Raw genomic sequence first — 23,727 nt, 5'->3', positions numbered from 1 at the left:
TAAGGTGCGGCAAAGGAGCGTGGAATGTTGCAATAGAAATTTATTGCAGTGTTAGTGCATTGGTAGATTGATCAAATTTACGTGTAGCGTGGGTAACCAATGGTAAATATTTTGCAATGTGTATAATTTCTCAGTAATCTGAAGCTTATAAAATCTATTGACAACTAATGGAAATTGTTGATTTAACAGATCAATTTTAAATTCCTCGTTAATCTAAATTTTTTTAATCCTATTTACAGCTAAACCTTACGACGAAAAATTAACGAAGTGGAATAAAAATGGCATTGTGATTCTTCTCGTCGTGTATTGGTGTCACATCAAATTTAAGAGACAGTTTTACTTGCGGATGCTGCATGTTACGTTGGTGAAGTCGACGAAAGCGTAAAATAGGAACTCGTCCGAAATACACTAACGCGGAAGGTTAAATTTAACGCAAAAGGCTGAGAAATTAGTTTAGAACTCGAAGTTTCATTGGTACGACGCTCTTGAAACGCATTCAAAGAGGTCGGCGACCTCGAAAGGGGATGAACGCAACTGTTTCGTGGGAATTTCTTATTGTGGCTTATTTGGATGAAGCTGCTTTAAAATCAGCGCTGGATTCGTCTGTATTTTGCCCGGAAATCATAAAATGTTTAGGCCAGGCGACTCCATGTACAGAAAATGTTATGTCCACTTTTTACGTCCGTAGAATTCAACTCTTTACTACTATGCACTTCTTCTCCAAAAAAATATCGCGTTTCAATATTAAAAAAGTTTCAATAATATACTATCCATTAGAAGAATGATAACCTGATAACCTTACAAATTATTAGTATTAACAAATTCTTATTGTCGTATAGAAATGCCAACTATTGCTTTGGTAAAACAAACAAAGGAATTTTACAGGTAAATTTTACAAATTACAAGTCATCTTATAACGCAAAATACGACGTGTAAAATTGTCTCAATTTATTAATAGTATTAATAAATTATTATGATAAAAGATGCAGGAATCTTAGCCTCATGAGAAATTAGAGATGAAAATGAGTGGGAAAAGATTAATCGAGGACACAATAGTATTATTCCAGGAAGTGCTAGTTCTTCCTAGATTCCGGTTACAATGTTCTTAACGCGTGGAAATTAGTCTTGACCAGGAAACATCTATAACGGCATGTATTTTCTGCCGTGATTGTAAATCTGTTTGGAACATGCGGTTTGTCCGTTAATCTAGGCGCTGTTGTTCAATTGAGTCAATATTATTTGTTGGTAGATTAGTGTGTGCAAGAGCGCTCTATCCATTATTGACCAATTCGAGCACGTATTGGTAAATTTCACACCGGCAATTACGGTGAAATCGTTCGTGGTCGCTGGAAATTGGCAGTATCGTTTGCGGTCGTGAGCTGATTGACACTGCGTGAGCGGGGAATTATGTGAAGCAGCTTTGCTTTGTCGTTTCATGCATTTAATAGGTTTACGGCGGTGGACAGAGTTTGTAAAAAATGAAGACAAGGTAGAAAAAGATTATTTTTCATTTTTTACCATTAGATTATTTTCAAAGTGATCTTTTCAGTGAAATATGATTGACAAAAAATAAGATATATAATTGAATCATTATAGAAAATAGAATAATATTTATAATAAAGAAATAAAAATCAATTATAGAATAACATATAATAATAATAATAATAATAATAATAATAATAATAATAATAATAATAATAATGTGGATAGACTTTATGTTTACTTTTATATGTATAATGATACTGTTTGATCCTTGAATTAAAGTTAAGATTAACGTTGCGATTATGATTATCCTTTGTCTGACTAAATATATTTGAAGTATCAATTACAGTAGAATTTTTGAAAGATTCTTGGCTGTTAAACAAAAAACTGGTTCCTTTATTGTTAGGGAAGTGATACATTTACACTGTACATGAGAGTGTGTGTGTAAGGGTTAGAGGGCGTCAAGGACTTAGTGGGGACAAAAGACTGTTGCCAGATGTTAGAAGAATCTAGGATAGTCGGTTGGCGACCAGCGTGCGTGCAAGACGTTCTTCAGAGAGTAATATAGATGTATAACTGTTGTGTGGGAAATATAGTCAATAATTTGTATTCCCAAATCCTCGAATTTCCTTAACATTTATATTTCGCTCAATTATCATAGAATCGTGAAACTGACTTTCACTTCAAATTTTGTCTGTTTCAGGAGTAACAAGTACCTGCAAAAATCATCCATCAGCCGGATATGTGCTGTCGGAGGGTTTTTCATTAGCATTCCCGTCTTTCTAACTGGTAAGAACCAATTCCTTCAATTCTGTCAACTTTAACCTTTTGAAAGATACTAGTACATAAGTTATACGTTTAATTTTTCTTGAATTCAGGCATGAATCTAAAAGATACTGTGAACTATCTCTGAGTGTATGAAATCAGTTTAGAAATCCAATGGAAATAAAGTTAATTTTAACGCCGAATAGTCATTATTTTTCTTAGAAAAATAAAAATGATCGTCTTTTAGGGAAGTTTTAACAGATTAATTTATAAAGAGCTGAAACAGAATATTCATGTCATGCATGAATACGGCTGGTGGATGGATCGAGATCTAATCTAAAGTTTACGTTGTGTCATGCTAGTTTACACAGCTATCATTCGCTCGATCGATCGTTAAGCTGTTGAACTCGATTCAAGACGGACATTTTGACTCTGTTCAGAAGAAAACTGCGTTTTAATAAATTTGACGGAATAGAAATTATGATAGACTACAACGTTTTTTTAATTATATCATAAAATTTATTTATTTTTTTTTTAATGTCATGTTAGAAACTTCAAATACTGTCCAAAACTTCGAACGTAATCGTTTTAGAAATTTGTAAATTACTTAACGACCAAAAATATTGAATTCTCTATTGTCTGAAGATAGATTCTCTATAATTTAAGTAATTTATTCGTCGAGAATTGATATATAAAGACTTAAATAATAAATTAATTGAAAAATAATTTGCGACTAGTATTGAAAATTTCAATGAAAAGCATATGTATATAGTTTACGCTTCGAGAATTATATGTATTGAGAATATGTATTTGCGCTGATTCTTTGTCCCGCTTGTTATGGCATACGTGTTATAATAATCCTTTAACAATGCTTTCAGGTATGATATTGTATACATTCATCCAGTTTCATTCGACGCCGGTGTCACGTAAAATGGATACTTGGGTTGCGAGAGAAAAGAAAGCTGAGTCGCAGCCCAACTATTAATTCTCTTTTATCGAACTTTATTATGACTTTGGCACTTACAGTAGAATAATGTTGAACAGAGAAAGGGGTGTTGTACAAGAACAGTAACTAGAACGAGAACTCCCCGGGCTGGATGAAGTCTCGGCTTATATACACCCTGGCTTGGGGATGTTGGGGGGTTTGGTGTGGATTCCAAGGAGTCCGAAAGTCGGGGTTGGGGCCTTATCTCTGATGGGGACTAAGATGCGTTGCGGCGTTGGCGTCCGACAGTCGGGAGTCGATGTCTTTTCTCTGAGAGGTAATTGGTGTCACACCGGCAGTCGTTACGTCGGTTTTCATAGGCCTTGGCATCGTGTTTTGTGAATGCGCAATGGTCCATAACGTCTTCGTGTGGCAGAGGGTAAGAACATATCGCTATTAAAAAAGAAAACGAACACGTTCAAACACGTCTAAATCATCTTTTATGTGTATTTTACCCGGAAATCATTTTATCGTGAAATTTTGTTTTTCAGAGTTACCATAATTTATCTGGTAAAAATTTTTCTGAAATCAATTGCAAGCTTTTAGGAAACCAGGATTTTTCACATTTTTAAGAAGCGTTATAATTATATTGCTGATCTTTATTTTATTCGTGCGAAATTGAAAAGTACGCAAATGGCGCAAAATGCATAAAATGCGCTAAAATATACGTATATAAGAAAACAAATCTCGATTAAAATTTTATTTCCTTGATTATGTTCGTAAAACTACAAACTTGTATAAAAATACGCATTCTAGTTATAAGTGTTAAAACATTCGATCTAGTCCTTATCACATTCATGAAAACCTCCATTTAACCATTCGTTGTATCAACGAACATTCATATGCAAAACTTACCACCTACCACATCCTCCGCGTATTAATATAATCCCCTTTTATAAATTATACACTTTAGAGTGGACTGGTTGGGTCAGAGTGATATAAGCTTACAAGTTCTCGAGGAGTTCTACCGAAGTTACATTTACGTTTGCATAATTTCACCGAAAAAGATACTCTGTAGAATGACAGGTTCGTTTGTTTATGTGATCCGCGATCGCAACTATTTCAAGGGGATTTTATAAATAACCATACACACGATATTCAGTGTATTTTCGTATTCTCGTTTATTTTTGGGAGATTTGTAAAACTGTTGAACAAAATAATTGAGTAACGATTATATTTGCTGAGAAAAAGTCTTTTTCTCTGTACCCCTCCTTCTACTTCAAGCATGTAGTATTGACAATAAGATTGACAATGGCTGAAAGTAATCCAAAAGAGTTTTCACCATGGTTATCGGTAACGAAAAAGATTTGAATCATCTTTAATACTTATTCGTAACTAGAATCATTTCAACTAAAATGTAAATTCTTATATTATAACTTTTTTAATTTGTTATGGCCCCTGACTACAACCTAACCTATCATTCTTATTTCGTAGGAGAAGACGAATGCCGTGAAGGCGTTAGCGCGCGAACAGTGCGAAGCGGCGGTACAGCTGCAGCGTCAGCAGCAGCTGCAACAGCACCAGAACCAGCACCAGCTACAACAGCAACAACAACTACGTGGCCCGTTAACCATCCACCATGCTGGCTGCCCAACGAAAGTCGGGCCCGTGACGAACCAACTAAATACCAGCCACGCAACGCACGGCCGAGCTGCACAGTACCAACACTATCATCACCATCATCATCATCGACACGTGTCAATGTCTCCACCGCTCTTGTTGCTCTCATCGCCAGCTCCGATCGCGGCGACGCACAATCATCTGAACGTGAGCGGACACAGAAACGTGGTTACGCCACCGGATACACCAGCAGATAGATCGCCACCGAGTCCTGGAAATAAGCTAAATAGATCGCAGCATTTGCCACGGGAAGCAACCGGCCTGGTCCTGGTCTTCCGGCTGCCACATTGGATCTAAGTAGCGCAGCAACCACCAATAGTCCGCATGAATTGTCCACGTTAGTTTAGAAATTTGGTCCGAACATTATATCTTCACATAGGATTGGAGATTAATAGTTGATAGTTAATTTACACATCGATCTTTTTATTTGTAAATTGGGTCGTGGTTTAGAGTTGGTTTGTAAAAATTCGGTCCTAATTGTTAAATGATGAATATTGATTAAGAATAATAGGCATTGATGTACCAATCTTTACTTGAGCACACGCATTGGAGATTTCACTTTTATTCAGTGAAACAGCAACTTCATTACTCGCTTATTCAATACGGCAATTGCATATATTTCATGGACATTTTAACAATGTTTTGAATAATTTCTAACGGTACAATTGTGATGAAGTGAAAAAAATCGTGATAAGAAACAGAGAGAAAAGTTGCTCGTTAATGAATATTGACCAGAAATAAAGTAATTTCTAAAGAATATCCCGAAGACGTCGTAGATATTACGAAAGGAATGATTAATTTATACCCGCGTGTATCTTGCCATTACCATACTATTATTATTATTATTAATATTGTTAGTAGTACTCGATTACATTATTATTAATATTAATATTATTGCCTTATTATTATTAATGTTATGGAACCTCTAGTCCTAGGTTACTTTCGCTGCCACGAAAGGATAAGATTTTCGAATTTTTTACTATTACGTGTAATTCAAGTTTTCCTGTTGCGCATGCGCAGTAGAAAGAAAGTTAGCGGAACTCAAATCTCGAACTATAGAGAGTTGAAAAGTAGTAAAAGTAAAAAAGCACGAATAACATTTGTATTTGTGCTGGATTAAGTTTGATAATTGAAAATTGAGTTTGATGATAACATTTTTTTCGTATTCGCTTTGGTAAATATTAGTTTTATTTAAAATTGAACAAAGCATTTTATGTTTTTCAAATACGGTACATAATCGTAATATCGAATTTTGTAAACTGATAGTAAGAAACTCTATAATTCGAGACTGGAACTTTGATCAAGTTCACATTGAACGTAAACTGACTTAATTTTGTTATTTAAGCGTGTATACTATACGTGTTTGTTCCTTCTTCTCTTGTGCGCAGGCTATAGCTTAATTACTTCCAATAAACGCAGTTATATCGAATCAATGACCGATACAAATTTAGATATTAGGATTATTTAAACAAGAGATTAAAAACTAAAAAGTATTGTTTTTATACTGCATATGTACATATGCAATATGAACGACAGTTTGTGTAATAATATGTACCCCTCTTCTTAGTTTACTTTTGTATATTTTGCGACATTTGATATTAATTTTATGAGGAACGTACTTACACTTTATCTTTGTAATTAAATGTGAAATGAAAGAAAAGAAATGACATGAGAAAAGGAAATTCGATGTATGAGTATATACGAATTGACGGAATTAAAATTTAACGCTATATTTAAATAGAAGACGTGAAATATCTTGTCATCTTAAAATAACTTGATCATTCCTATTCTTTTACATAAAAACACTTTTCGACTGTAACTTAAGAAACATGTCTGCTAACGTGAAACGTGCCAGAAAAAATTAACAACTTCCATTAAATTGGCAAATTTCTCATTAATATCGTAAAACTCGCGTTTACAAAGATCAGATCAGTGTACATAATATACAAAACAAATGCAGAATATATAAATATAGCACATACGTTCTGAATTATATTCGAATTGGGCAGGGTAACCAAGTGAAAATATGTAAATTTCACGATGTGTAATGTACACTTTATCGAACTTGTAAGTAGTGTAGAAATAGAATATTTTACACGTAACAAAATATACAAACGACAATACACAAGTTAAATTATTTGTTAGATCCATGTATAACAAGCATAGTACAAAAGTGTTTTAGCTTTATGTACTGGTAATTATGAGAAATACCAACTTAATAGATGTATTTGGTATGTACCTAGTTAAGAAAACAATAAATTATTCTGAACAGATAAAGCGTTTAGTAGCTTGTGAAGTATGAATTTTCGAAAACGTAAGTATTTTATATCTAAGTAGTTAAGAAACGCGAGCAAGGGATATCAAACAAAGGAACAAAGTTTTTTTGTTTAAAAATATTTAATTTGTTGTTCTATTATCCGAGGTTAGAAGCGATAATGTACAAAATCTGAATAAATAAGATTCTTCAATATTATTGAATTTTAATTCTAGGGTAAAGTAATATATCCGCATATTTTATTTATATACAATATGTATAAATAATGATGTGATTTGACTAATTTTGTTGAAAGAATATTTGTACTTTTTACGTAAAACTTCAGTCTTTTACAAACTTTCTTGTAATTAATAAACCAGTAAACACAATATTAATAAAATCTATTAAAATTATAAACAAACTCATAAGTTTTAATTTTAGTCCTTAAAAGTTGAAATATTTCGCTCCAATGTCGAGACATTTGTTTTAATCCAAAACATTACTATACTGAATCGATAATGTTGCATGTGCCAGGAAAATGATGATAGTGTCAGATAACTTGTTGTGAAACGAAAAAGCATTGCATGTACATTTCTGTTGTTTTGTTGACCATGAGTTTGATGATCTTTTAAACTTGCCCATAGCTAAGAAATCAAACAGTATATCTAAACGAAATTAATTTCAAATTATTTTTTAGGTTCTAAGCTTTTATCTAATCTTTCAGAAGTTGCAAAATTTATTCCACAAGAGTCTTTTTTATCATAACCAAGTACACATCTTAAAACCATTTAAGTCTTCCTTAGTAATTTCTTCTTATCTTTAATAGTAACGAAAATAATTTAGATGAACGTTTTAAAATTGACACCCTGTATATTAAAAATAAAAGATATATTTTCTTCATAATTGGATAGGCTTTTTACAATGGCAATGTACAAATATCAAAATTGCAATTATACTATAACATATGTATATATATAAGCTTCACATTTAAACACAAGATTCTTTATTATATTTTTTTAATACCAATATTTTAATAATTATAACAAGGGTTTTTTAACAAGAGATGTATAACATTGTATACAAATTTTCAAAAACCTATAGATAATTTCAGTTATGCTCTTGCATCATTAATTGTTGATGGAACTCTTACCTCAATTCCATCTAGTTCCTTAGACATTACTATTTGACAGCCTAGCCGTGACCTGAAATTAAATATTATATAACTGAATATGTCAATAAATATATTTATTGCTATACAAATTAATACTAATACACAATAAGATTTCTATTTATCCATTTGAAAATCAACATTGTAAATATGCTAATTCCAACATAGATTTGTAATGATTATAGGGTCATAAATAAAAAACTATGAAAATTTATTATAATTTCAGTTTCGTAGTATTCAGAGATAGCGATTTGAAATTCTACATTGAGATGCAGATTTCGAAATACCCAATACTAACCTGTTTTTACATAAATTTGAATAGAAAAATTCACTTTATAAAATATTAAAAGGTAATAGAATTAATAATGTGAATGATTTGATACTGATTATTAATATTACTGATTATAACGTATCTGTTAATTCATATGCTAAATCCAACATGTCTAATTCTTCATCTGTTGGTTTGTCAGGAAGTGCATCATAAACTTCTTTCGAAAATATTAAACAAGTTAATGTTCCTTCACAAGCACCTATATCAATTATATTTTAAGATTACAACATACTTATATAATAAAGTATCAAAAGTTAAAAATAATAAGAATATTAAACTTGATAAAAATGAAAATTTTCAAATATTTTCTACCTCAAAATTATTTATTTTAAATTAAGTAAATTATGCTTCTTTAAAACATACCATATCCACCTAAATCAATTTCATTATTTACTACTATGTCTAATATAGTATCTCCTACTTTCCCTTTTGCTTTGATTCTCTCTCCACTTGCTTTAACAAACGTTATATTTACTCTGAAAATAATATTTATGAAAGATAAAAATTATTTCAATATAATTATTTTCTTTATTTTTTGTGTTTCTTCAATTAATCTTCTCTTAATTATACCTTAATTATATGTATCACTTATGATAATAGAAATAATTTAAAAATAAGATATACTTGTCTTAATAATACATAAATAAAATTCGTATATCATATATTTATAACAGTGTTATATTTTTAGTTGTTCACTGTCAATGTTGTTCTTATTAATACTATTCTATTAATACTATGTTATTTTTCTAGATGTTATACTCCTACAAAGAGAAAAATTTCTTAGACATTATTATTAGCATTATTATTTTGACACCAATTTTATATTGGAAGGCAAGTACTGAAATTCTATTAAAAAAAGAAGGAAAGCACAAGAAAATTTGTATCACTTACTCTTGTTTTTCTGAAAGTGGTTGCGTGGTCGATATTCCTCTTGTTGCCTGCAAAAAGGGCAACGTTGTGTTGCTTGTATATTTTGAATAATTTGATGCAATATCGAGAATTGATCTCGAAAATTTTTGTAATTGATTTACTAACGCCATTCCACTGTCATAAATATCATGAGTATGGGACACCCTGACCGAACACCAGATAAGTATTGCGGAAAATATCAATTGTAGATCAATTGTATTTTGTACAAAAACTTCCACTGCATTCTTCGGCTGCTATACTGGGACGTTCCTTTACTGTGATAGGTTATAAAACGATTCCTAACACAAGTGACGTATCTCTACCGGACACGTGCTCTTCGGGCCACACGTTTTATGATACAAGACCAGCAAAATGATCAATGTGTAATTTTACATATCTTACATTTTTTTCAAATGAAATATTGTTTTTATTAAACGTTTAAAACCTCAGGCAACATTTATTTCATCTGATTTCAGTTTTACAAATATATATCTATAATACATATCTGTATAAATTACGGTCTGGTTATATCAAACAGGAACCGACACTCGCTAGGGAAAACTGCCCAAAAATTGAATCGTAAAAACCAATATGAAAGACAACAAATTTCTCGTTCTGCGGAACAAATAGAAATGAGCAGAGTATCTTTATCTTTATCTGAGACATTCAAAGCGTATCACGCATACGCTAAACCTGAAGAAAACTTTCTTGTCTTCCATGTTCATTTTTCCCTTTCCATTTCCGAACGGTTTCTTCTATATTTATTTATATGTTCGTGATTGATGCTATTGACAACATACAACTAAGGGGAAATACGAATAGTAATAGATAGATGTATAATTCATTATGCAATTTTATAGAATTAAATCTTATTTATCTTCAGATATAAAAACTATATTTACCAGCTGAAACACTAACGCATATGCAGTATAATATAATCTACTTAACAATCTCGTTTTAGTTATAATATGTGATTAATTCTTTTGCTATTTCGCTATAAACAGTTTCTTGTGCATACAATATTTTTTTATAGTATTCTAATATATTGTTAGATATTGTAAAGAAAGTAAAGTACAGTTATTGAAGTTTGGGAACATTCAATGTTAACCTTGCTTCAAAAAATAATCTTTCGAATGAATGGGGAATAGATTTTTAGTATTATAGTTGGTATAATGTCATCATTGTTTACAATGTGTTAGAGTTAAAGAAATGAGACAAATTAATATTTCAGAAGCAAATTCAATATTTAAATGATGTTATTTTAAAATGGCAGATGATATGAATGTTCTTTTTATACGAGGAAATGGAAACGTATGTATGGTAATGGAAACGTAATGGTTTTAACATTATTTTAGTACAAGATCTTAGCATAATAGTAATTAACAGTATCCACTACCTTTTAGTCAATTTTTGAAAAATGACATATATGATAATTTGCAATAGTTTGATAATAAAATACTTGTATCAATATTAATAACGTATAATTTGCTATCTCAAAAAGATACAGACTCAGCCAATGATAATGTTTGGGATGATAGTGCATTAATAGAAGCATATGATAAAGCAATATATTTAGCAAAAGAAGAAGTTATCAAGCGAATGGGAATGGATGTTGGAAATTCTCAACCGAAAGAAAACCTACAAAATCTTAAGCAGCCTAAACACGCAAGTAAATTACACAAGGTTGTGATTTTGATAGAATATTACAAATTTGATACAGAATATTATTAAATATATTGATTAAGAAGCAAATTATTTTATTTTGCTATTTACTTATATTTATTTGTATACACATCTTCTCTCTATAGAAATGGATCATAGGAGCACCTTCTCGTGCAATATACTCAGAGGATGGAGAAACTTATGAAGCTATAATATCAAAAATTTACGAAAACAATGGCACGTGTTGAAGTGGTTACCACTTCTAAGAAAACTCTACATCTGGTCTTTTTTAGTTTTCTCAAGCACTGAAGCCATCGACAGCGTGTAGACAAAAGACTGCGACGAAGTCAGGCCATAAACAGTAGACAGGCGACGTTGGCTTCGGGGTTTTTCAGTTATTAGGTAACACAGCTAGCGTGCGGATCTGGACCAGCTCAAATTGTATTTTTACTTATTACACTTCTATTTAAATATATTTTCTACCTTACAATTTATCCACGTGTTTTCTCTGTTTACACACCGAATAACCTCAACAGGTTATGGGCCCAGGGCTGTAAATTGCAAGGTAGCAACGTGAAATGAATAAATTGTTAAAGTGTTGTGCTTAGTAAAATAAGGGATAGTGCTAAAATGGAATCAGCAAGTGCGAAGGTCGAGATATTAGGCGGCGAAGGAAATTGGCTCCAGTGGCGTTTTGTTATGCGTACACTTTTGGAGGAAGATGACGACCTGATCAACGTGTGTGAAGGGAATTTCTGTCATCCAGGTAACAGCGCGGAGAAAGAAATCGCTCGTGGAAGATTTTTGAAAGCAGATCGATTAGCGAGAAAATTAATCGTGACCTCAGTAGGAAAGAAACCGTTGGATCTTCTTTTATGTTGCACGACGGCACATGAAATGTGGAAAAAGCTGAATACAGTATATGACATGAAGTCGGATGAGAATTTAAATATGGTCCAGAAGCAGTTCTTCGATTTTAAATGGGAAGAATCTGAAAATGTCTCTTACAACCTATCAAAGTTGGAACTCATAGCGGCGAAGATGAAAGTCCTTGGGAGTGAAATTGGCGAGAAAATGCTGATAACACGCATTTTATCGGTGTTACCAAACAAATTCGATCATTTTCACAGTGCGTGGGATTCCGTGGAAGAAGAAAAGAAGACCTTAGACAGGCTTAGTACCAGGCTGATGACGGAAGAAATTAGATGGAAGAAAGACGACCAGGAAACATCGGTGGCACTGGTAACAAAAGGTAATAATTATAAAAGGGAACAGCAGAAGCAGTCAAGTAAACGTGAATACGAGAAACAAGGACCAAGTTGCTTTAACTGTGAAAAAGTTGGCCATCTAAAGAAGGATTGCTTTAGATGCTTTATATGCAAAAGGAAAGGCCACACCAGCAAAAACTGTTTTAAAAATAACAAAAGAAGCAACAATAGAGACAACCAGGAACCTAGAAACCAAAATCGGGATCACAGCGGAATTGGTCTATTAGGAAGTACCTCAGCGATACAAACGGCAAACGCTGATGTTTGGATAATCGACTCAGGAGCTACGGATCACATGACAGGACGACGGGAATGGTTCAGCGTTTTCGAAGAATTCGATAACACGGTGAAGATAGAGATCGGCGATGGTCCGTTTATGGATGCGTGCGGCAAAGGAAAAATCAGAGTAGAGACTTTTGTGGACGGCAAATGGGTAACATGTACAATGAACGATGTTCTATACGTACCAGGTATGAAAAGAAATCTGTTTTCGATTAGATCTGTCGCAAGAAGGGGCATAGATTTTTGTATTTCAAAGGAAGGGACCAATTGCATATTTTTACAAAATCAGAAAATAATAGCAAGAGGTTCTGTTATCGGAAATTTGTATAAAGTAGATATGCGAGTTATCATACCGTCAGTTTGTAATTTTAGCAATAGAGCGGAGTCAAACGCGGACACATTGCAGTTATGGCACGAACGGCTATGTCATCAGAACATCAGACATGTTAAAGAATTCTTAAAGAATTCAAATATGAAAGTTGTAGAGGATAATAACTTTTTCTGTGAAGGTTGCGAGTACGGGAAACAGCACAGATCGAGTTTTCACGAGAAAATCAATCGGGCGACTAAACCTCGCGAAATTATTTATATGGATGTATGTGGACCTATGGAAGTCGAGTCATTAGGCAAGAAACTGCATTTTCTGACATTTAAAGATGATTTTTCGAAATTCACAAAGATTTACTTCTTACGACGTAAGTCAGAAGTAATTGAAAAACTAAAAACCTTTTGCCTAGAAGTTGAAAATCAATTTAAGGATAAAATTAAAGAAATTCATAGTGATGGAGGGAAAGAATTCCAAAATAAAGAAGTCAAAGAATTTTTAAGAAGTCAGGGAATTAGGCACACGATTAACGTCCCATACACTCCTGAACAGAATGGTGTCGCAGAAAGGGAAAATAGAACAATAGTAGAGGCAGGTCGGTCGATGCTATATTCGAAACCAAATCTACCGCTGTTCTTATGGGCCGAAGCCATGAACACAGCAGTACATGTCATAAATAAGACGGGGCCGACAAGACAAGATAAGAAAACACCATATGAACTGTGGTACGGGAAACCGCCGAATTTAGAAAAGTTTAGGGTTTTCGGTACTGAGTGCTTTGCTCACATACCTGCGGAGAAAAGGACAAAACTTGACAAAAAGGCTAACAAAGGATATTTGGTAGGCTATTTAGATGACGGACGAGGGTATCGAGTGTACGTGCCAACAGTAAAAAATGTAATATTAAGCCGTGACGTAATATTTAAGCCTGAACTAGAAAATGCGAAATTCGTAAAATTAAGTTTACCGAAAATTGTCGAGCGCGAAGATGTGAGTGCGCAGAGCGATAGAGCATGTACGTATGAAAGTGCAGAGAGTGAACATGAAAAACAACCTCATGGAACTAGCGACAATATGAGACAATTGAGAGATAGAGATAAGATCAAACGAACCGATTTTTATGGTAACCCAGTAACGTACGTGGCGGAAAAATTACCGGTGGATTTTAACGAAGCGATGAGATCCGAAAAGAAAGAGTTATGGGAAACAGCTATGAATGATGAAATGAAATCGCACCATGAAAATAAGACGTGGATACTTGTAGAAAAACCTAAAGATCAGAAGGTACTTAGCAATAGGTGGGTTTTAACGATAAAGCTAAATCCGGACAACTCGGAACGATACAAAGCGCGACTTGTAATAAGAGGGTGTTCACAGAAAGAAGGCATAGATTATAATGAAACATATAGTCCCGTTGCTCGGTTTGACACAATTAGATTAATGCTCAGTATTGCAGCCAAAAATAATTTACACCTCGGACAGTTCGACATTAAAACCGCATTCTTATATGGAAGTCTGAAAGAAGATATTTATATGAAACAACCTAAAGGTTATGATGATGGTACAAATCGGGTTTGTAAATTGCTAAAAAGCCTATATGGCTTAAAGCAGTCTCCAAGATGTTGGACGGAACGTTTCACAAAATTTATCTCGAACTTAAAATTTTATCAGAGTAACGCAGATCCTTGTTTTTATATTTATACAGAAGACGACAAATTAATGTTGATGACCATATACGTAGACGATGGACTGGTAGCAGCTTCAGACGAATCTTTAATTGATAAATTCTTCGATGATTTAAATAAAGAATTCAAAATTACGAGTTCGAAAGAAGTAAAGAGTTTTCTTGGACTTGAAATTAATAGATTAGAAGATGGTTCAATATTCATTCATCAGAGTAGGTATATCGAAAACATATTGGAAAAATTTAATATGAATGAGGCAAACAGTGTTTCTACACCTATCGAGACTAATTGGAACGAAAGTAACATAGGCGATAATGATTGTAACGCACCATACAGAGAAGCCGTAGGGAACTTAATGTTTTTACAAACCGTAAGTAGGCCAGATATTAGTTTTGCAATAAATATAGCGGCGAGACACTTAGAGAATCCAAACCAGTATCAATGGAAATTAGTCAAACGAATTTTGCGCTACATAAAAGGGACCGCAGACATGGGACTCTTATATACAAAAGCAGGCAGTCTCGAAACCTTTAGCGACGCTGACTATGCAGGCGACAAAGAAACAAAAAAGTCGACATCAGGCGTTGTATGTAAGTATGCGAATGCGGCCATCACATGGCAATGTAAGCGACAACAATGTATAGCTTTATCTACGACCGAAGCTGAATATGTCAGTGCAGCCTCAGGAGCGAAAGAAATTATGTGGCTAAAGAAAATATTTCTTGAATGTAAATTAGAGATCCTTAAGTATATGCTATGTGTAGACAATACTAGTGCCGTGAAATTAATTAAGAATCCAGAATTCCATCAAAGAAGTAAGCATATTGACGTAAGATATCATTTCTTGCGAGATTTATACAATAGAGGCGAAATTGATATAACGTATGTAACAAGCGAAGAGCAATTGGCGGATATATGTACAAAGGCATTGCCAAAACCGAGATTTGAATATTTAAGGAAAAAGTTAGGTTTGAAAAGTAAAAAAGATATTAAGATGTAATTGTTTGTAAACATGTAGAGTTTTTAGGGAGGGTGTCGAAGTGATTATTACTTCTCAAACAAAAAGAGGAAAAACTCTACATGATCTGTTTAGTCTTCTAGTTTTTTTTTTTTTTTTTTTGTGTAATAAATTAATTTGTATGGAAAAGAGAAAGGCGGCTGGCAAATGTACTTGAGAAGGCATTGACAAATTAATTTTCAGATATTTACGACAAGAGTTAGAAAATATTAAGAGATAATTTGTAAATTTGAGATAATTGTTTGTAGGGATGTAGAGTTTTAGGGAGGGTGTTGAAGTTCACTTCTAAGAAAACTCTACATCTGGTCTTTTTTAGTTTTCTCAAGCACTGAAGCCATCGACAGCGTGTAGACAAAAGACTGCGACGAAGTCAGGCCATAAACAGTAGACAGGCGACGTTGGCTTCGGGGTTTTTCAGTTATTAGGTAACACAGCTAGCGTGCGGATCTGGACCAGCTCAAATTGTATTTTTACTTATTACACTTCTATTTAAATATATTTTCTACCTTACAATTTATCCACGTGTTTTCTCTGTTTACACACCGAATAACCTCAACAGCACGTGTGTTGTAAAATTTGTAGGTAATACCTTTAGCATGATGGTTATGTCAATTAAGAAATGTACTAAAAATACATATATATATGAAGTAAAGGCTTTCGCATAGTCTATCACAGTGTCATTCAGCAGGTCCTTAACTGGGCAGGAGTACCTGTCAATGTCTATGGGGAGACCCGTGGGATATAGGGTCATGAACCATAAACATGCATGTTACTTATTGTTCATTATTAGCTGCTTGGAATATAATTCTCCTCATTAGACGAGTGATTATTACTACATATATCAAGGCAAACATTTATACATATACATTTATGCACGGGAAATTCTAATACATTGCCTGTAAGGACAGTAACCGAATGGCACTCAGTCATTCTATTAAATGACAAAAATTTCTTTTACTCTGTGTTTAGGCTATGGTAATACACAGAAAGTCGAGTTGAGTTCTCTTTTAGAATCAGAAGGTTTGCAAAGTCAAATAGGACAACAAAAGAAAGCTTTGGAAGAGAAATTCAATGAAGAGAACGATGAGACTTGTGAGACTAATTTTTCTACAAATGTAAATTCGAAAAAATATAATGTAGAAAAAATGGATTGTGACTCTGAAGAAGCAAATGCGTATAAACATCACTTCATACCGGGACCATCTTTCAATTCGATGACTGATATAATGCCACCTGCACCTCCTTTACCACCACAATTAATGGCCAAGTAAGTACAATTTAAAAATTCTAATGGAATGCTGAATACTTCTAATATTAATAAGTAATTTGGAATAAGTTTAACATTTTATTTGGAAAAAAAATACGAAATTTTAATAAAATGTACTAGATTACCAGATAATGATACAGACGCACTTTCAAGTATGTTGATGTCATGGTATATTAGTGGTTGCATGGTATATTACACAGGTAATTATTTCATATAAGTATTTTATTGTATATTAAATTTTCAATGGACTATGTTATTTCTTTTGTAGGTTATTACCATGGTTTGAAACAAGCAAGAAACAATCAAGAGAACAGGAAGAACTGTTGATTATATCAATTTTTTCAATAACAATATAACAATAATATAAGATATAATAAAATATAAAACTCATTGTATTTATTTACTTCAATTATTTGAAATAAAGAACAGCTTTATTTTCATATAAGACTTTAAGACTTTTTTAAAAATAATTACTAAGATAAGAAAACATAAAAAACATATTTTTGATAAAATACACTCACATATATATGTCGGGTTATCATTAGGATTTAAGGCGCGTAATGATCCTTCGTTTGAATTAGCCATTGTTTTACGAAACAGAGAATATATTTACGCGAATAAACAAGGTTTTACAAAATATTATGAATAATGAGTTTAATAAATAATAAGATTAACAAACGATAAGTTTAACTAATAATTAGATTAAAGATTAATAAGTTTAACGAACAATAAGAGGAACGAATAATATGTCTTACGAATAATGAATTTAACGTATAATGAGATTAACGATTGATAAGTTTCACGAATAATGAATTTAATTAACGCTATTAACAATGTTCCGGGGTTCAAACGAATCCACGGTCAACAGGATAACTCTTTACTATGTGTAGAATAATTTTAAACACAAACTACAATTGCTGAGACACTCGGTAAATTGCTCGATGTATCACTTTCCAAGGTGATCACACGAATGAATATCTGATGAAAATCTTTTTCGCTATACGATTGCATTTGTTTGTTATATGCTCGCTGGAAACATCGAGAAGGTTCCAATCGTTGTTGCTAGGCAATTTCTGTCAAAAGTTTGTTGTATACTCTTTGGAAACATCGAGAAAGATTCAAACGCCGTTACTAGGCAGTTTCTGTCTGGAGATTGATTCCTAATACAACGTGTGTCCCATTATATCGACATCTCTAAAGTACAATTCTATGTGATTTCTAGGGAGAACAATACAACCGATCCACACCTTCGTCAGGCAAAACGTTTATCCCGTGACCGTGGCTACGTTCAGCGACCAGTTGTCACCTCGAACCCACTTTCGCTTTCACAAATATCAAACAATTACAAATGACAATTGCTTAATTACAGTTATGATAAAATCTAGGCTAAAGCATTAGAAGGCTTCCTCAAAATTGCAAAGGGAAGGCTCCGGTTTTCCTTTCATCTCCGACATATATAATACAAGGATATAATACAACCGAACATTTTAAACTTAGCCTATAGCGCGTGCGCGCACACACATGCACACACATGCGAATGATTTCTCGAACGATAATCCATTTATTTATATTTTTCAATATCTGTCCTTACGATTGCGTATTTATTTGTTCCACGTATCATATTTATCTATTTGCATAACTGTAGGTGACATTTTTTTTAACAATTTTGCTAATATTTCATAACTTTTTAATTCATATTTCAAAGTGGTAACAGGTGTTTCTTTCTTTTCAAGTCTCCTCCATATCGGGCTTATTTCTAGTAGCCACGCTTGCTTACAAAGCAATTTTATATCTGCACAAGAATATCTTTCAGTACATTTTACTATGTGGTTTACAATATCTGTATTTTCTAATAAGTGGTTGCTAAGGTATAATTTGAATATACCAAGTCGAGCAACTTCATTGGGTAATGATACGTATATTTGCTTTTCGAGACGCCTGAGTAAAGCTGCATCAATGCCCCTAATAACATATTTACAATAAATATTATCGTTCTATTATACTAATAATAATGAAGGAATACTTCAAACAACACAATAACATATTTGGAATTTGGAGAAATATTACGATATTTTCTACTTAGAAAACATTGAAATAACGTGATATACGTACCAAGGGGAATTAGTTGTAGCCAGAAGAACTACATTAGAATTTTCATTAGACACTAATCCATCCAATCTAGAAAGAAGTTCTGATCTGAATCTCTTTGCAGGTTCAGACAATATACAGTCTCCTTTATTTGTGGCGATCCAGTCAATCTCGTCGATAAAAATAATTGTAGGCGAATGACTATAGGCAAGTTCAAATAAAACCTGTTCAGTTTAACAAATGTATTATTCATTAAATATTATATTCGAAATTCCTTAAATTCATTGCCTCATCACGAATATGATATCATTTCGTTTTCCAAACAACTATTCTATTTATATATAAATGACGAAAAATAAAATCAAATCTTTTTATACCTAGAATCTCTCCTTCATAGACAAAGGAACAAAGAAACTTACATAGACAAAGCAACTTACACGTATATACTTCTCGGAATCGCCTCTCCATTTGCTGACCAATGAGCTGGCATTTATGTTAAAAAAGGTGCAATGGCATTCTGTCGCGACTACCTTCGCTAACTTCGTTTTCCCTGTTTTGTATATTTCTTGTAAACACGTACAGAAATGAAAAGAATACGAGTATCTTACCTGTACCAGGTGGGCCGTACAGCAAAATACCTTTCCAGGGGGAAAACGGGCCATCAAAAAAGATAGGATACTTAAGGGGATACACAACGGCCTCCTTAACAGCGGTTTTACATTCCTCTAGGCCTATAACGTCATCCCAATGTACATTTAATTTGTTTACTATGATCTCCTGTGACGATACAAAGATAAAATGGCGTCTTCTCTATATTAAGTAAGTGTTACGTAATTTGATATTTGAAGCGTTACTGAAATCACGTCATCGTCGATATACGTTGGACGGTTTATCGACGGGAATTTTATCGTTTAAAAGCTTTACGATACGTATATTACTTGAAAATAACTTACGCATGAGATGTCCTCAGCCTCGTAATTCCGGATTATCTGAATAAAGCTTTTCAATGCATTTCAATATCTTCGATTGCATGGATGGTTCCATTGGGACGTTAAATAGCTCTTCTGATGAACGTCCATCACTCTCATTGGGGAATATTGACGTCACTGTCATTGCGAGATTAATATGATTCGTATTGTCATCAGTTATCTTCTGCTGTAGATTCGTCTCTTTCACAGGCTCACTTCTCGCTTGTTTACTAACAGATTTGGCTTTTGTCTCAATACTTCTACAAACACTGGATCATATTGTAATACGATACGTTGAATACGATACGTTGAATACGTTGAATACCGTTTAATATCGTTAAATAATTTAAATTCTTACGTTTTGCTTGCATTTGTCACTTCCCTCGTCATTTCCCTTCCAGTTATTTTCTTACACAATATGGGATATTTTTGAAATTTCATCTTGTAATAATTTTCATACTCTGCAACGATAATTTCCAAATCGATGTTGTCGCAAACCCGATGTTCGGGAGATAGACGAGCTTCCCGGAATAATACATCGCTAACGTCTATATACATAAAAAAATGTAGTTTTTAATTAATTATAGTTTTTAACTAATTAAAAATATTTTTCGCAATGACTGAACACTATAAGATAACCATCAAACAACTATTTTATCTCTAGGTAAGACAGGCAAAAGAATGTATTTACTATATAAATCCTCGAAGATAATTTCTTGTCTTCTGCTTTTTAATTTCCAATTTTTAGATGGATAAGAATAATTTGAATTTATACTTCATATATTTGTTTATAACTAGTTAATCTACATAATCGATTGAGTTATTCTTAACTACTGAATTACCGATGTCGAATTTTCAAATTTGGTTTCGCCTTCTCTCTCCATGATGTCCACTGATTTCTATTTCGATTGGTCACTGACACTATTCAAAAGAATTGGAACTAGGAATATATTTTAATTATAATATACTCACCCATTGTGTTCCAAATAATCACATACAAGGTGTAATATGTTCCGATGACGTTCCGAAATACGACTCTCCTCCTAATATAATTATTTTTTCATTACAATAATATAAGGTTTTTCATGTAATTTTTTGTTACATTTGCGAATTCAACGAGTTACACATGATTTTTCATGAAACACGAACGTTAAAAATATTTGATACAGCCTAATTATAAAAATTGTTAGAAGCAAAAGTCATAGATACTATGTGCGAGTATCGCATGAAACGAACAGCTATTAAGAGAACTGCAGCAATATTACAAATCAAATAACAAAACACACTCGTCTGTGACGTGGAAATTCTAAAATCTAAAATCTAGAATATTCCTTACCTTTTTTCGCAGATTATAAAATATCTTATTCATACTACCTTGCATCGATAAATCACCGTTCATAGTGACACTTTCAAATCGCCTATCGTTTCTCAATGGATACGAGAATTTCCGTTTATTACTTTAAAAACAACCCGTCCATTGCGTTTCTCTTAAAAAATTCTTTCAACTCTGTTGAAAACCGAGCATCAAACAAGAGACAAACGATTTGTTGTCATGGAAATGTTTGGTTCACACATAAGCAACGCACAAATATAATGATAGAATAGCTGAGTGTGTGTACTGTATAGTAAGATGGATGCAACATGGAAATAGAAAGAGAACACCATGTATAGATACTTCCTGTCCTTGTTTAATCAGGCATGCACACTAGTGGACACTGACGCTGCTCGTATACCGCTGTTACATATTTCCTGTACAAGTGCGCGTCATTATACAAGGACGGAACATCCTCTCTCTACTTCTCTATCGCGTTTTTAGTTCGCTCACGCGCTCTGTACTTATATCTATTACATTTCCACCATAAGCAGCGGCCGTGCAGTGACTTACAAAAGTTCCGAACGGTTCCATCCTGGGCGGACGGTTAATTGCGTTCGGTACTTCGAGGCAGGAAGGTGAGTACAGAATCGCTCCTCTTAGTACTCTTATTAGAAGTGTTATCATCGAATATAAGTTTTTTCAATAAATTCTTATCGTTTTACAATCTTTCTAGAATACAATGACGTCAGCAATCGATCATTTTCGCGAATTTATTGTAAAATAATTGGGGGAATATCTGGAGTTCTTTATCGGTTTCGACTGTAAAATCAGCAACTATTCGAATTTTTCATTCATAATTGTGACATTTTCGACTCTTCCGTTGCCAAGACTCTCTTGAGAGATTTTTGGCACGTTCCATCACCCTTGTTAAACGAGTGCACATTGGTGGATATATTGATTTTAAAAACCAATACGTGTACGAGATTTATTATCTCACTGGGACAAAGAAATCCGTTTTATTCGCGAATTTTCCGTGTTTCTTCTTAATTTTCGTGAGTGTCTGGCGCGGAGCATTATTTGAATGAACTTTTCATCGTTCAGATTATATTTCGTTTAAAAAGATTGAAATTGATGTCGAGAAGAAATGAAACAAGGTGCTCGGGCATTCTTTCGTTTCCCGGGGAAAGAGAAATATGAAAAAAAACGGTCGTTCTTCCTTCTGCCATTTTCGTCCATTACCAAAATGGCATGACCCAAGTGTCTCGGGCCGTGAATCAATCAAGCGAATTTTGAATAATTTTTGAATAATATCCAGTTGGCTATATGGCTAACTATATCCTAACCAGGATTTATTAAACAATATATAGATTTAAAAAAGAATATATAACGACATTACTTGTTTAGGCTAGATTGGTTTAACTTGTATAGTTTTAATAACTGTGTAAGATCAAACAAGAACTTATCGTTAGTTTGGCGAGATTTGATTACACGAAGCAACATAATTGCTTTGAAACTCAGGACAGAAAACAATGTCAACCGGTAGACGCGTTTGTCTGGTGAACGTGTAACGCGTGAATAATAGATAGCGACAATCACGCGAACGCTAGTTACAGCTGACTTGGCTTACATTGTAGCATTCAAACTAGAGTATACGAGCCGTAAGCGCTATTGAAAGTTCAAAGGCCGACTAGTGAGCTTCATCCTATCTCATTTTTTAATCAGGCGATGGATCGACGAATCGTATTGATTTCGAGGATTATTATAGTTCTGTGGCAATTTTAAAGCGTGGTTTGTCTAATCTTGTCTCGTTAGCTACAGACTCTTTGGCGAGCAGCCTGAAACTTGATCCAGTTTCGAGAAAATGAAAAATTCGTTTCTTCTCTTTGCTTCCCTGTTCCCTCTTTCCTCCTTTTTCCCTTTTTACATCGCGTTAAGACCCGTTAAATAATATTGACTGCCGTGGACGCTGGCTGAGAAGTGCACTTTATAACTAGCTTTAAAATCACTGACGTCGATGAGGACAAAGGTAAGTTAGAGGGTCATTTATCTGAGCTGGTGTTATTCGACCTGAACTCTGCAGCTTTTCAGAGCTTCTTTCGTTTTTCTTTTAAGAGCAGAGATGTTAACTGGTCTTTTGTTACGTGTAAGAAGTATGTACTAAAGCTTATTTAGCACCAATTGGTTGCTCAAAGTCGAGATATACATACCTATATTATATTAATACGTTACAGAAGATTACGCGTTAGTTAGCTTATGAGAATTTATAGTGTGTCACAGATCACAAAAGCAGAATGACTACTTTTTCATAAACGATATATGTATATGAATTGAAAGT

At 33.4% G+C, this 23,727-nt stretch overlaps 4 protein-coding genes and 2 long non-coding RNA genes across 14 annotated transcripts; 4 read left to right on the top strand and 2 right to left on the bottom strand.

The window, feature by feature from the left end:
* The first annotated feature begins 796 nt into the window (after window positions 1-796).
* Window positions 797-3,232, top strand: LOC126876798 (uncharacterized). Its single transcript, XR_007694529.1, has 3 exons — window positions 797-1,489; window positions 2,186-2,271; window positions 3,126-3,232. It is a non-coding gene; the product is annotated as an uncharacterized LOC126876798 (long non-coding RNA).
* A 705-nt stretch (window positions 3,233-3,937) lies between these two features.
* Window positions 3,938-5,149, top strand: LOC126876796 (protein odd-skipped-like). The gene is made up of 2 exons (XM_050639662.1): window positions 3,938-4,525; window positions 4,667-5,149. Exons 1-2 carry the CDS (start codon window positions 4,484-4,486, stop codon window positions 5,147-5,149), a joined length of 525 nt encoding a protein of 174 aa, XP_050495619.1. The 5' UTR covers window positions 3,938-4,483.
* A 2,826-nt stretch (window positions 5,150-7,975) lies between these two features.
* Window positions 7,976-11,007, bottom strand: LOC126876800 (adrenodoxin-like protein 2, mitochondrial). Of its 3 annotated transcripts, none has more exons than XR_007694530.1 (4): window positions 9,497-11,007; window positions 9,176-9,366; window positions 8,969-9,081; window positions 7,976-8,308 (listed from the first exon to the last, which is right to left on the bottom strand). XR_007694530.1 is itself a non-coding variant. In XM_050639671.1 (3 exons), exons 1-3 carry the CDS (start codon window positions 9,643-9,645, stop codon window positions 8,298-8,300), a joined length of 273 nt encoding a protein of 90 aa, XP_050495628.1. In that variant the 5' UTR covers window positions 9,646-10,042; the 3' UTR covers window positions 7,976-8,297. The 3 variants fall into 3 exon arrangements, 1 of the variants encoding a protein (XP_050495628.1); XR_007694531.1 differs by having other exon boundaries at window positions 9,230-9,366; window positions 9,497-10,045; XM_050639671.1 differs by lacking the exon at window positions 9,176-9,366 and having other exon boundaries at window positions 9,497-10,042.
* Window positions 11,008-16,353: 5,346 nt separating this feature from the next.
* LOC126876805 (survival motor neuron protein-like) lies at window positions 16,354-17,348 on the top strand. The gene is made up of 5 exons (XM_050639674.1): window positions 16,354-16,375; window positions 16,724-16,846; window positions 16,922-17,021; window positions 17,142-17,221; window positions 17,290-17,348. The coding sequence occupies exons 1-5, from the start codon at window positions 16,354-16,356 to the stop codon at window positions 17,346-17,348; spliced, it is 384 nt and encodes a 127-aa protein (XP_050495631.1).
* Window positions 17,349-17,395: 47 nt separating this feature from the next.
* On the bottom strand, window positions 17,396-21,950 carry LOC126876799 (katanin p60 ATPase-containing subunit A-like 2). 7 transcript variants are annotated; one of them, XM_050639665.1, is made up of 7 exons: window positions 20,769-21,950; window positions 20,436-20,625; window positions 20,063-20,346; window positions 19,718-19,840; window positions 19,529-19,659; window positions 19,134-19,333; window positions 17,396-18,983 (listed from the first exon to the last, which is right to left on the bottom strand). In XM_050639665.1, exons 3-7 carry the CDS (start codon window positions 20,064-20,066, stop codon window positions 18,623-18,625), a joined length of 819 nt encoding a protein of 272 aa, XP_050495622.1. In that variant the 5' UTR covers window positions 20,067-20,346; window positions 20,436-20,625; window positions 20,769-21,950; the 3' UTR covers window positions 17,396-18,622. The 7 variants fall into 7 exon arrangements, with proteins under 7 accessions (XP_050495622.1, XP_050495623.1, XP_050495620.1 ...); XM_050639666.1 differs by having other exon boundaries at window positions 20,920-21,950; XM_050639663.1 differs by having other exon boundaries at window positions 20,436-20,976; window positions 21,050-21,950.
* On the top strand, window positions 19,788-22,568 carry LOC126876801 (uncharacterized). The gene is made up of 2 exons (XR_007694532.1): window positions 19,788-19,928; window positions 21,941-22,568. It is a non-coding gene; the product is annotated as an uncharacterized LOC126876801 (long non-coding RNA).
* Window positions 22,569-23,727: the final 1,159 nt, after the last annotated feature.

This window comes from Bombus huntii, unplaced genomic scaffold (genome assembly GCF_024542735.1).
Source record: "Bombus huntii isolate Logan2020A unplaced genomic scaffold, iyBomHunt1.1 ctg00000095.1, whole genome shotgun sequence".
NCBI lineage: Eukaryota > Metazoa > Arthropoda > Insecta > Hymenoptera > Apidae > Bombus > Bombus huntii.
Note: the sequence above shows the minus strand (reverse complement) of the source record. Positions and strands in the feature narration are given on the sequence as shown.

Coding starts and splice junctions, on each gene's coding strand:
- LOC126876799 (XM_050639668.1), bottom strand. Junction 19,334..19,528: donor GTGTAAGTTGCTTTGTCTAT/GTAAGTTTCTTT, acceptor TAAACTGAACAG/GTTTTATTTGAACTTGCCTA. Junction 18,984..19,133: donor GCTACAACTAATTCCCCTTG/GTACGTATATCA, acceptor ATATGTTATTAG/GGGCATTGATGCAGCTTTAC.
- LOC126876800 (XM_050639671.1), bottom strand. CDS start 9,645: ATGGCGTTAGTAAATCAATTACAAAAATTTTCGAGATCAATTCTCGAT. Junction 9,082..9,496: donor CCACTTTCAGAAAAACAAGA/GTAAGTGATACA, acceptor TATTATTTTCAG/AGTAAATATAACGTTTGTTA.
- LOC126876805 (XM_050639674.1), top strand. CDS start 16,354: ATGGTTATGTCAATTAAGAAAT. Junction 16,376..16,723: donor GGTTATGTCAATTAAGAAAT/GTACTAAAAATA, acceptor CTCTGTGTTTAG/GCTATGGTAATACACAGAAA. Junction 16,847..16,921: donor TGAAGAGAACGATGAGACTT/GTGAGACTAATT, acceptor ACTCTGAAGAAG/CAAATGCGTATAAACATCAC.
- LOC126876796 (XM_050639662.1), top strand. CDS start 4,484: ATGGCTGAAAGTAATCCAAAAGAGTTTTCACCATGGTTATCG. Junction 4,526..4,666: donor AGTTTTCACCATGGTTATCG/GTAACGAAAAAG, acceptor CTTATTTCGTAG/GAGAAGACGAATGCCGTGAA.